The 13,454-nt window shown below is 41.9% G+C and overlaps 1 protein-coding gene across 9 annotated transcripts in view; it reads right to left on the bottom strand.

The window, feature by feature from the left end:
* Window positions 1-4,659: 4,659 nt before the first annotated feature.
* Window positions 4,660-13,454, bottom strand: part of LOC144508357 (uncharacterized) — a 33,579-nt gene continuing 24,784 nt past the window's right edge. For all 9 annotated transcript variants that reach the window (XM_078236208.1, XM_078236202.1, XM_078236207.1 and 6 more), the window contains 6 exons: window positions 12,648-12,723; window positions 12,339-12,540; window positions 11,561-11,689; window positions 8,802-8,961; window positions 8,614-8,711; window positions 4,660-5,046 (listed from right to left, as the gene is read on the bottom strand). In XM_078236208.1, the coding sequence (XP_078092334.1) occupies window positions 4,888-5,046; window positions 8,614-8,711; window positions 8,802-8,961; window positions 11,561-11,689; window positions 12,339-12,540; window positions 12,648-12,723 (824 nt within the window). In that variant the 3' untranslated portion in view covers window positions 4,660-4,887. The remainder of the gene's footprint in view (window positions 5,047-8,613; window positions 8,712-8,801; window positions 8,962-11,560; window positions 11,690-12,338; window positions 12,541-12,647; window positions 12,724-13,454) is intronic.

Here is a 13,454-nt window from a genome sequence, read left to right on the forward strand (position 1 = left end):
CCCGCACATCTTTGGACTGTGGGAGGAAACCGGAGCACCCGGAGGAAACCCACGCAGACACGAGGAGAATGTGCAAACTCCACACACACACTGACCCAAGCCGGGAATCGAACCCAGGTTCCTGGAGCTGTGAAGCAGCAGTGCTAACCACTGTGCTACCGTGCCGCCCCTAAAGTAAATTTCATCAGTAGCCATGGTGGGTTTTGAACCTGTATCCCAGAGCATTTGTCTGGGCCTTTGGATTACTAATCCAGTGATATTACCAATGTGCCACCATCTCCTCTACCTCCTCTGAGAATGCACTCCACGCTGATACTGAGACCTAGGCATGTCTAGCCCTTCCCATGTTCTGCTCGTCCTTCTCTGGGATGTGGGCTCTTGCCTGTGGCCACTTTACTGATTATTGTAGCACCAGGGAATATGGAGAGCTTGGCTGAAACCTCTGGCCAGTAACTTCCCAATGTTATGTTGTATGTCTGTTCAGAAGTACTCTGCTTTACTCATGAAGCTGGACACGGACTATAAAACCAGAATCGACAGTGGTGCGCTTTGACCAATCTCTGAGCTCAATCCCATCACCCTGGCACTGTGCAAATGACTTGGACTCCAACATCAGCTCGAGATCCTTAACCTGTGCTTGCCCTGCTTCTTGGCCAAAGTTCCTGAGCTGGAGCAGCTCAGATGGAGCAACAGACTGGTGAGTACAAAAAATAACATTTTTACAAAGTACTTTAAAACACAGATTTTCATATTTACATGATTTATCACGATCTATCATACAGAATCTCTAATTACAAACAATGTTACACTCCTGCTTTATTGCTGTTTTAAGTGTTAAAATTGAGTTGCATTGGAAAATAGTAAGGAAGTATGTTATTAAAAATTATCATTGCTGGCTCAGCCATCATTTGTTGCTGATTTCTGAGTCAACCCATTGCTGTGGTTCTGGAGTCACATGTCAGCCAGACCAGATGAGAACAGATTTCCTTCCCGAAAGAAAATTGGTGAACTAGATGTGTTTTTAATAACAATGGTTTCACCTGGTGGCACAGTGCCTAGCACTGCTGCCTCACAGTGCCAGGGACCCGGGTTCGATTCCTGGCTTGGGTCACTGTCTGTGTGGAGTCTGCACGTTTTCCCCGTGTCTGCGTGGGTTTCCTCCGGGTGCTCCGGTTTCCTCCCACAGTCCAAAGTCATGTAGGTTAGGTGCATTGGCTATGCTAAATTCTCCCTCAGTGTACCCTAACAGGTGCCGGAATGTGGCGACTAGGGGATTTTCACAGTAACTTAATTGCATGTTAATGTAAGCTTAGTTGTGACAAATAAATACTTTTTATGGTCATCATTTTTTTTATTGAATTCAAATTTTATTATCTGCCACAGTGGGATTTGAACCCCGAGTTCCCAGAGCATTACCCAGGGTCGCTGGTTTACTAGCCCAGTGACAAAACCACTATCTCGCCTGGAAAATGAAGGATCTAAGTAAGGAAGTTAAGCTGGTTTCAAAATCTTTGAAGATTAATGGTAGACCAGAAGATTGGGAAAATTTTAAAAGTCAGCAAGTTGACTAATAGAAAAGAAATAAAAATAGAATAATAAAATAAACTCAAGAAATATAAACATGTACAGCAAGAGCTACAATTACATTAAACGGAGAGGAGCTGACAAACATTGGTCCCACAGAGGATGAGACTGAGGAATTAATAATTGGAAACAAGAACAAAGGAAAGTACAGCACAGAAACAGGCCCTCCAAGCCTGTGCCGGTCAAGATGCTCTAACTGAACTAAAAAAAACCTTCTGCCCTTACTTGGTCCGTATCCCTCTATACACGTTCGCATCCAGATGCCTCTTAAATGTTGCTAATGTGCCTGCTTCCACCACTTCCTCTGGCAACACGTTCCAGGCACTCACCACTCTCTGCATGAAAAAAACTTTCCCCATCTCACCTTCAACCTGTGCCCCCTTGTTATTGACACTTCCACCCTGGGAAAAAGCCTCGACTATCCACCCTGTCCATGCCTCTTATTTTGTAGACCTCTATCAGGTCTCTTCTCAGCCTCTGTCTTTCCAGTGAAAACAAGCCTAGTTTATTCAACCGCTCCTCATAGCCAACACCCTCAAGACCAGGCAATATCCTGGTAAACCTTCTTTGCAAGGAAACAGCAGAGACTTTTAACGAGTATTTGTATCTGCCCTCGTGGTTTTAAAGGTTCCTAATTTCAGTCTCTTTGTCCTCACTATCTGCATCTGAGTCTTCATCGGATTCTTCCTCGGAGGCAGGTGCACCTGCAGCAGCATCATCTGGTCCAGCGGTTACCCCCAAAAGAGAGAGAAATTGTCAAGAGCACAGCAGATAGTTACAGTGTGTGACATTCACTCTGGCAGACATTGTAGGGTGCAGGAGTGGTCCAGGCATACAAATCTCATCTTCAGCAGGGTTATTGTCCTTTTCATCACTGCCCAGGTGGAGACATAGCTTAGATTGTAGCTCTCCTCTGCCCTCGGGTACCTAAGAGGCACATCAACCACCTTTTCAAAGGATAACCCTTGTCAGCAATCAACCGTCGAAGTGAGCTAGAGCAGCGAACAGCCCTGGCATTCGAGTGGCACTATGTGGGCATCATCTGAGCTGCCAAGGTATCTTGCACAAACTTCTAGAATCTGGGTTCTGTGATCACAAACTATCTGAACACTCATGACCTGAAACCTCTTCCTGATGACAAAGGCACCCGGCTGGTACCTTGATAGCCACATGGGTGCAATCAACAGCACCCTGGATATGGTGAAGCTCAGCAATTGCAGCAAGGACTTTGGCCTGTTCAGTCTAGTTGACTTGGTTGGTCGTTAAACATAAATGCTCTCACCCTTCTGAACAGAGCTTCAGTCACCAACTTGACACATCTGTGTGCAGCTGAATGGGAGACTCCGCAAAGATCACCCAAAGAGCCCTAGAGAGATCCAGAGGCATAAATGTTAACTGCCATAATGACCTTTAGATCTACCGGCACTGAGTGTCCAACCACATAATTGGAGGCTACCTCCGGCCCAATCATCTGGCAAATGGTCATGATGGCTTCCCTTGAAAGCCATGGCCTTGTGTGGCAGTAAATCGCTGCCTATACACCCTGGCAGCAGGGTAGTGGCGTCTTCTGTGGGGATATCCTCCTTGCTGCCCCTGAGCAGCCTGTGCTCTAAGGTGATGCCTGCTACCACTTGGCCTCCCCTCTTCCTCATACGAGGTACTCCTTGCTGAATAGACTATACCCAGCTGCAGAGAAGCAAATGAGGCTGACCCGTGCACGGAGGGTGCCAGGAAGATACAACTTTCTCACGGGAAAGGACTGCCAAATCCTGAAATCTCCAGACTAGATGCTGAAACCTCCAGAGAATGCAGAAAAAATACTCTCAATGCCCAAAACCAAATCCTCACTGAACTCTTTAAAACCTCCTAACAACACAGCCTGCCATTGCTCCTCTCCCCTTTTATACCATCCTTGGATGGGAAAACTGCAAAAACAGTATGTCTGGTTTTCTGTGTTGCTTGTGCCGATCTAAAAATCGCATGGGCACGGTAATATTCTGGTCAATTGGAGATTCAGTTCTCCCAAGTTCCACCACAATTTTCAGCAGGCACTTGATCCACACTTGCGCCTGACTGAAATATTGCACAAGTGCACAATGATATCAGGATACGCATCCAACATCACTACGAGCTTCCAGGTTGGGTGTGTACCTGCCTGGGCACCATAAAATTCTACTCCATGTTTACTTTAACCAGCCCCCTCAGGATTTTAAATACCTTTATCAAATATCAATTTTCTCTTCTCCAAGGAATTATTTTCACATGCGAGATGGAGACAGAGACATTTCTTCACTCAAAGCAACTGAATTTTTAGAATTGCGAGGGCTCTGTATGCTTCATTTGTGTGGATTCCAAACTGAGGTAGAATCTTTAATGAAATGGAGAGATATGAGGTGCAGGTAGAAAAACAAGTTAAGGAAGATCAACCACGGTTGTATTGAATAGCAGAGCAGGATCAAGGGACCATAAGGACTACTGCTCCTATTTCTTAGGTCATTTAAAGCAACAGACATTTTCTCATTATCTCAGTTTCACACTTCAAAAATTGCTCTATGTTTACAAAAAACCAAAGATTACAAGCAAACACTTGACAATGTGCAAACATGCAGGAACTAAACTGGGTATTTTGAATGACCATTCTGAATGTTAAAATACTTCAGTGAATAAAACTCTTGCATTTTTTGTGAACCTAACAATCCTCTTGTGTTGTATAATAAATTTAAGTAGGTAGTGAAAACTTTTCAAACACTCAGAAGAAACAGCTTATTACACATTGGCAAAGCAGTTCTGATTCTGTTCAAGTATTTGGTGAAAGCATAACTAGACATCCTGTGCTTAAAGAAACTCAACTGCAATATTTTGCATGTCTATACTAGTAACCATTCTGTGATTATATGGCACATTCAGTCCTTGTGTCCTGACTGCAATAAAAAGAGTAAAATATTTTTGCCACTTCTAATAAACCTCTGACTACAATGTTTGTCGGTTTCATTGTGCCAGTGCATAGGCTTTATTTTACAGCTAAATTTTAGATTTCATGGTAGAAGAGTTAAAATGAATTGCAAAAAGCAAACAAAATCTAAAATATTTATTGTATATGCAGGGTTACAAAAACCTGTGTAATTGACATCAGCTGATACAGGCAAGCTGCTCTTGAAGTCACACACCATCCTCACTTGGAAATATATCACCATTCCTTCATTGTTGCTGGATACAAACTATAGAACTCCCTTCCGAGCAGCACTGTGGGTGTACTTACAGCCCAAGGCCTGCAACCGTTAAAGAAGACAGCTCACCACCACCTTAACAGCTTTGAAGAGACTCTATGTTTCTGACCATATTTTTCAGTATGTACAAAGCAAGAACACATTTTGTCTTCTCGATCTTATCACCTTTCCACTGATTCGAAATGACAAACATGGTGTGTTTTTTCATTCCAATATAATCTGACAACTTTGCAAACTAAGAGGAAAATGGAGAGAGAGAAACAGGTCAAGTAATTATCTTCTAGGTTATAATTACATGTGCTACATCATTCATTTGAACCAATATTTATTAAAACAAAATCTGGTCACTTTATTGCTGCTTGCTTGCACAATATCACTGTTGTGATTTCCCTTGTTAAAACAATGACTATATTTCAAAATGCTTTGGGACATCTAGAGTATGTGAAAGGTGTTACATAAATACAGGTAAAATTGAAGTCATTGAGAATCATGGAGAAAGTTCTCCACTAGCTAGAGTCAACAAAAAAATGATGATTGTGCTTAGTGAAGGCAAATCATCTCACTCCCAGGATATCACTACCAAGGCCCGATCATCTTAACTGTCTCATCAATGACTACCCCTCCATCGTAAGGTTAAACCTGATGATTGCACAGCATTCAGTTTCATTCGCAACTTCTCAGACTGAAATAGTCAATGTTCATTCAGCAAAACCTCAACAAGTGTCAAGTAACATTCGTGCCACACAAACTTCAGGCAATGGTCGTCTCCAATAAGGGAGACTGTAATCATCATCTCTTCACATTGCATGGCATTACCATAGCTCAATACCCCACTAACAACACCCGGGAGCAGGGGGTGGGGGGCTAATGTTGCCATTGACCAGAAAAGTAACTGGACCAGTCATATAGATGTGTGCCTACAGAGCAAGTCAGAGACTGAGAGAGGTCTCTGTGACAAGAAACTTGCATCCTGATTCCTCAAAATCTGTCCATCTACAACACAGGATTGTGATGGAAGACTGCCCACTTGCCTGGATGAGTAAAGCTTGAACAACACTCAGAAGTTTGCCACCAACCAGAACAAAGCAGCCTGCTTGATCTGCACCATCCTGACTTGGAACTAATTATCATTCCTTCATCGGGTCAATTTGCTGCAACCCGTTTTCTGCAACAACTGTGGGTATAACTACAACACTGACTGCAATGGTTCAAGGTGGAAACTCACCATCACCTTAGAGGGCAATTAACAAAGGAAAACAAATACTGGCCATGCTACAATGCTGCTATCCCATGGAAGAATAAAAAAAAACAAATTACATTCAAAAAATAAATTTGGCAACAGGATTTCAGATTTGTAAAATGACTGACTCAAATCATTGTATGATCTTCGGGACTCTTTGGCAGTCCAAACACAATGACTCTGGGAATTGCCTGAGGAACTTCCAGGAGGCAATTCTCTCCAACTTGGAATTAGAATTAAATTGCGGACAGTTCTGACATATTATTTAAACCGTTACTCAGAAATTTTAGACAAAAGTCCTAGTCTAACTCCTGGGTAACTATACAACTGACACTGTCCACACCCCCAACTCCAAAAATCCCCCTCCCCCACCACCAATTCAAGCCCTTCTTCCCACCCCCCTCAACCTGACTATTCCCCACGATGCAAAACCACCACTGACCCCTCAACTCCCCCACCAGACAAATACGACATGTCCTTACCCCAATCTGCCACCTGACTCACTATCACCCTCCCTATCCACTTTTCTTTCCCACCCCGCCAGCACCCCAGAACGATCCAGCGCTTTTAGTAAACAGTTCAATGAAAGACCACACTGCTCTGAAGCCATGGGGCAAGGGACCTGGCCGAAATGCCAAGTTAAATTGTGATGCATAGGAGGAGGAATGGAGCAGCAATTTCCATTCGTTGGAAGATTTGGAGCCTGCAGTTACCAGTGGTGTTACATTTGTCAACATCCAATACCCTGGACATGTTCTAGAATCTAGGGAATTTTAGAAAATCATAACCAGTGCATCCATTATCACTGCAGCCACGCCTTAGAACCAGGATATAGGCTGTCAGGTGCTGAGAATTGGTCAGATTTCAATCCCTTAAGTTACTCCAATACATTTTCTCTGCTGATACTAATTACTTTAATTCCCCCCTTTGTTCCCCACTATTTGTGACACGAAATTTGTCTCTTCTACTGAGAAAAGAATAATATGTCTTTGCCATTTCCTTAAACCTCATGATTCTCCTTTGTCTGCCTCCAAGGGACCAACAAATACTTAGCTACTTTCCTTTATTTATCTTCTTGTACAGGCTCTATTTTTATTCTCCTGCCTAGTTTACTCTCCTATTCATTATCATTTTAATCAAGTTTTTGGTGACCTTTTGTTGGTTTAGAATACTCCCAATCCTCAAACTCACTGTTGTTCTCTGCAACATTAGAAGTCTCTTCATTTAAACCATCTGTGGGCAATTCTCCCAAAAAAGCTAAGTACCCAATGGGCAGGAAAACAGAAGATTTTCCCATCCGTTCTTTGGGCGTACTCAGTTGACTTGAGTCTCCGGCACTCTGTGCATCACAGAGTGCTGTTGGCGAGAGGCCTACTCCCACTCATCGTGCTGAGTGGACCATTGTGCCGGTCTCAGTGGAGAAATTGCCACGTGTGCACTGGCAACCGCTGGCCTCCCAATTGCTTCCCAGGCACTTCCCCTCCCGACAATGCCAGGGTGTCAAAAGGGGCCACCTCGCCGGGGGACCTCAATGATCTCTGTCCCCACCAGCGGGGAGATCACACCTGGTCCCTGTTGATAGACATTAGTCAGCCTGGGAATACTGTCCCCAGAATTATATGGAAATAAAGATTTCCATATTGTAATCAGCCTCGTGCTGATTTTGGCAAAAAACATGGTCTGGGAGACTCGCGATCAGCTGGATGCCGTTACAAGCTCCAATTATTTCTTAACGCTCAGTCCAATGGCATAATCGCTGTTAGGGAGCCAATAAACTACTTCCACCAGCATTATCTGACTCTAATCTCCACCCACACAGATTCTTCTTCCTCACCTTCTGACAAGATCCTTTTTACTGCTATCCTTACGTCATCCTTTAATTTCAGAACTGACTTTTTGAAATGTTGTGCACTAATTTCCCAACTACGGTCATCTTGTATTCATGTCTGTCATGATAATTAAATATTTATTCATTTTTCGTCTATATTGTGAAGAATGCTGTATGCATTCAGATAAAGGTATTTTCATTTTAAGTTTTCTATCACTATTTGCTTATCACTTCTCCAATTTAACCTCCTGTTCCACCACTACTTGTCTTTAGCCAAATCACTGCACTGCTCAATTGCTTGGACCTTTCTTCTCAGATTTCTAAATCTCCCTCAAGTGACCCCTCCCCCACCACTTAGCTTAAAGATCTACCCACAACAACTCTCCAAAGATCCTTCAACAGCACATTTCAAACCTGTGAGCTCTATCACCTAGAAGAACAAGGGCTCCAGACCCATGGCAACACCATCATTTGCAAGTTCCCCTCCAAATCTCTCACTATTTTGATGAAGTATCTTGCCTGTTCTGCCACTGCATTGGGTCAAATTCCTGGAACCCCCCTCGCTAACAGCACTGCGAGTGTACCTACAACATATGACCACAGCAGTTCAACACCACTTTCAAATGGAATAGGGATGCTAGGCTTGTCAGCGATGCTCACGTCCTGAGAGCCATTGTATTTTTAAAAAATTGTATCAGTACACCCGATTCCACCAATGAAAACACTCCAATTACCTTCCGTTTTAGTTTTTTGTTTTCATAAATGTAATTATAGCTTTTCTCCGGTATCCTTAATCGGTCAAAGTTTGTCCCGATCACAATCTTGTAAATGGCTGAAAAGAGACATTTGACATAAATATGAATGTTAAATATGAAATTGAATAGTGACAAGGGTTATATCAGCAGAGAGAAGAGAGACTTACATTTCTGTGCAACATTTTGTAGATCCTGAAACTGCTTCAACAAATCCACGTCAACATTGTCCATGGTAAAGGTGTTAAAAATGAATGCAACTCCATGAATTACATTTTCTGGAATGACTGGATTCTGAGCATCGTCTGAATCAGGATTGAAATCCTTCAACTAAATTAGAGAAAAGTGAATAGCTACCAATGGCATAAAACTTCACAATTATTCAGCACGAAGATGAAAGCTTACTGAAAAGGTTCTCAGTCCCAGACAAGGCCCAGTCATTTAATTCACCAATTCTATTGAAATCAAGGTTGGCCCCTATGAGTACGGGTTAACTTCTCACTCCATCAAGCTCCAACAGTATCTCTTCCTATAATTTTGTTTTTTTTGCTTCATTTTCTCTGTACATTTGGATTATCCTCTATGTTCCAGTTCCTCTGTCCGCATGTTATCTTGGGCCATTCTCTGTTTCTATTACTCTGCCCGTACGTTACTGTTGCACAATTCTCAATGTAACTTTATTGCTCTGTCTTGTGTATTACTCCATTAATATTCTCTATTTTCTAATACTCAGTCCCCGTGTGTTTCTCCATGACTATTCACTATATTTTTGCTTTGATTACATGTGTCACTCTGACTATTGTCATGCCCAGAAAACATACATCATCCTGACTACTTTAATGGATAAAAAAGGGACAAAACCTTACTAGGTACGACTGACAAAAAGGAAGTTCTAGCCTTCAGAAAACAGCAAGAAGCTGGTTATCTTGAAAAATGTGCTAATGTCCTTCTTGTGACTGTAGAAAACAATTTCCAAGGAAATACACAAAGACCCTTCTTCATTTCTAACAACACTGACTAGCTACAACTCTCAGAAAAAGGAATATCTAACCTTCAGAAAACAGCAAGAATCTCATTGTCTCTAAAGGTGCACTAATGCTGCTTGTATCTGCAGAACTCAAATTCCAAAGAAATGCACAAAGACCCTTTTCCATTTCTAAGGCAAAGCTCTGGCCAATGGATATGATACGTCTGAGAGAATAAAGGTGCCCTGAAACTTATTGAACCTTGATCACGAATGAAACATTAAGCATCTCAAGAATCCAGACCATCCATCCTTTACACAAACCAAGGGGAAGAAGTGGGAGTGCTGCCAAATAACAACCGCCCCCCTTCTAAAGAACACACCATTGGACTTCTTGCTCACATGAAAACCATACTTATTTTGACTGTGGTCTTTGCCGAGTATATCTTTCTTTATCCCTCTTTTATTGTTTTTTTAAATTAATTTTTGGGACATGGGCATCACTGGCTGGCCAGCATTTTTTATTGCCCATCCCTAGTTGCCCTCAGAGAGCAGTTGAGAGTCAATTCCATTGCTGTGGTTCTGGAGTCACAGACCAGACCAGGTAAGGACAGCAGATTTCCTTCCCTAAAGCACATTAGTGAACTAGGTGGGTTTTTCCGACAATTGACAATGGTTTTATGGTCATCAGTAAATTCTTAATTCCAGATATTTTTTATTGAATTCAAATTCCACCATCTGTTGTGGCGGGATTTGAATCCGGGTCTCCAGAACATTAGTCGAGTTTCTGGATTAATAGTCTAGCAATGAGACCACGAGGCCATCACCTCTCACTGAATGTGTGAATGTATTGGGGCGACATTACAACCTGCCCCCCTCCCATATTTTTGAGCATATGTAAAATAAACTAAGTGCTGTGGTAACTAAATCCCAAAGGGAAACTTGGCAAGCTACCACAATAATTTTCAATTTATTAACAAAAGAAAACTTGAATACACAGGATTACATATACAGTTAAAATTTACAAAACATTTCCCCCCCAAAAAATGGCTTCCTCTTTCCATCACTCCAGTGTGTGGAATTCCAGAAGCTTTAGAACAGAACTCTGATTTCTGAAGACAAAAGGCATTCTTTTGGGTAGCTGAAGATGGTTTCATTTTGCTTCTGAAGCAAATCACATTCAGAGAAGTTAAACTCTGAGGTTTTAATGGAGGTGAAAGCTAATTGGATGCTGTTGTGTTCCAGCTTGTTCTGTAGTAGCAGGTCTAAGCAGATATATTTCACAATGCAGAATTCACACAAGGGGAAGCAAGTAAAACTCTCTATCAATAGATTAATTTCCTGCCTGGCAGTAAGAAAACATAACTTCAGAAACCGTGCAAGGAGTCAAGAGACTGAATGTTAAAAGTGGTGCGAATAGCTCAGTCATCCTAAACAGTTGAGACTGTGTATTAGAGGACCAGACTCTGAACCATGTGAGTTTCTTGGTTGGTTTGAAAGGACTATCAGGACTAATGTGACTAGAGTGAAAGAGTGCTTACAGATGTAATCTTTGTCAATGTATCTGGGAACTTCGGATAGAATATGGTTGCTGGTGAACACAAATTGAGGGCTGAATTCATTGAGTGGGAAAGTGAGAGATCCTGCATACCAGAGGCCACATTGCACAATTTTAGGAATGCATTTGTGGGCATGGAATACTGTGGCTTAGAAAGCTGAATGGGTAGATGTTGTCTTAATCTGACAGCGCAACACTCCTTCAGTCCTAGCACTAAGGGCTCTGATCACTGAAGGGGGTTTGAACCTATAACTGACGCTGAAGTGAGAGTGCCATCAGCTTAGCCACTACTGATTAAAGGAAGCCTTGCTTTGTAAATATTGCTTCTTTTTCACTCCAAAGGTTTTTGAATTCCACGAGATTATCTAAAGTGGTACATCTTAAAAACATGAAATAGATAAACTTACGTTGGCTCCTAGTGGCACCCTTCCTTCCAGAATCATCCTTAACACTTTCTTTGTCTTAACTGGATCATCCAATGAATTCCAACCAGCTGTGTCCCAAAACTTCAATGAGTTTGACTTGTACGATGTGAGCTGTCAAATAATTGTTATGATGTGCATTTATATGGTTCCTTTCACAACGTCAGGAGATCCTAAAGCACTATATTGCCAATTAAGTACCTTAATGCTGTAACATAGGAAATGTGGGAGCTAATTTCTGCACAGCATGCACCACAAAGAGCAACAACGTAATGACTAGATCTTCTGTTTGAGTCACTGGAAAGAAGTCGGCTATTAAAAATAGTGGTTCTGGGATCTTTTGCCTGAGGGAACAGACATGGCATTGGTTTAAGGTCTTATCCAGAAGATGGCACCTCAGACCTCACAGAACCCTCCCAGTACTGGCACTGGGAGTGTGTGGATTATTGTGCTTAAATCTGTGGAATGAGATTTGAACCCTCAAATTTCTGACTTGATGCATTGCCTCAAATACTAAGTCAATTTACAGTATGATCATGTCAAGGCTACAGTATAGGCTTAATAAGTGAGTTTAAATCACAACAGGGCAGTTTCAGAATTTAAATACAATTTTAAAAGTCTTCAAATAAAGTGCTAGTCTCAGTAAAAAGTAATTATGAAGCCTCAGTTTTGAATCAGGGTTATAAAGGATGAGCAATTAATGCCAGCTTGCCACAACACATTTTCCAAGAATTAAATTTTAAAAACACATGGGAGAGGGTACCTGTTGGGTGAGAGAGTCAGGATGCTGGCCAGTTGGGACACAGTTTATTGTTCTTCTATCTGGATCCAGAGCTGAGAGAAACGTATTAATGGTGGATGATTTACCAGCTCCTTTCATGCCAAACAGCAAGATGTTTACAGAGCCCACACATTTTTCAGGAGGTTTGTCCATACACAGATGGCTCCTCAGAGTTTTGAGGGCACTGCAGGAAGGGAAGAAAGAGTTAGATCTCAAAGACAGATTTGTTCAAGCAAAGTAAAGATTATCTTGTCTGCTCTGGAAACACACTTTCTGATCAAAGTAGCTTACCTCTGGTTGATAGTTAAATGACGAACAACATAATGCCTTGAATATGAAGTGTGTGGGTATTTCTGCTTTGAAAAATCTGAAATTAAAACCAATTACATTAAATGATACTTTAAAAAATATTAGTGGAATGCAGGAAAAGCGTAAAGTTCAAATCTACAACCTCGTATGTCAGGATTCAAAATGCCATTAGAAACCCAATAACATGCAGAAAACAAAATGAACTTGTTTTCTGATTTTGGAAAAAAAATTATTTCTTCTGTGAAGAGACTCAAATACTTACTTTAACCTGAAGTTGGAGTGGGGGACACCAGTTCCTGATGAGCCTTGGCCTTTTGCGCATGCACCTGCTGGGAAATGGTTGCATATGCGCACTACATTTATTTTACCTTCGCCAAGCAGGAACTGGTTTTGCACATCTGCACAGAAGCAAGGAAGGGCAAACAGCATGAAAAATAGCATGAAGTAGAATATCATTACCAAGCAGCTGCCCAGAGAGCAGGAAATGGGAGGGGGAGGAGCTCTCAAAAGAGAGGGAGGTGCCAGAAGGAAGTCCCAGATAAGGAGACACAGATCAGGACTAGGTCCTGTTAAGGTAAGCTAAAAGAAAGGAACAGAGAAATAGACTCCGAGTAAAAGAGCTGCCCAATATGTAGAACGGATGAGGTATTTCTTCAGAGTGAATGACATAGGCTCAGATGAAAAGCAATGGGTTATTTTGAGATGGCTTGTGGACCAGCAGCTTTCGCTGTTATGTGCAGTTTAACCTTTCTGGAGGCACCGGACACAAAAACCTTCTAGGAATTGATG

This window comes from Mustelus asterias, chromosome 20 (assembly GCF_964213995.1).
Source record: "Mustelus asterias chromosome 20, sMusAst1.hap1.1, whole genome shotgun sequence".
Taxonomy (NCBI): domain Eukaryota; kingdom Metazoa; phylum Chordata; class Chondrichthyes; order Carcharhiniformes; family Triakidae; genus Mustelus; species Mustelus asterias.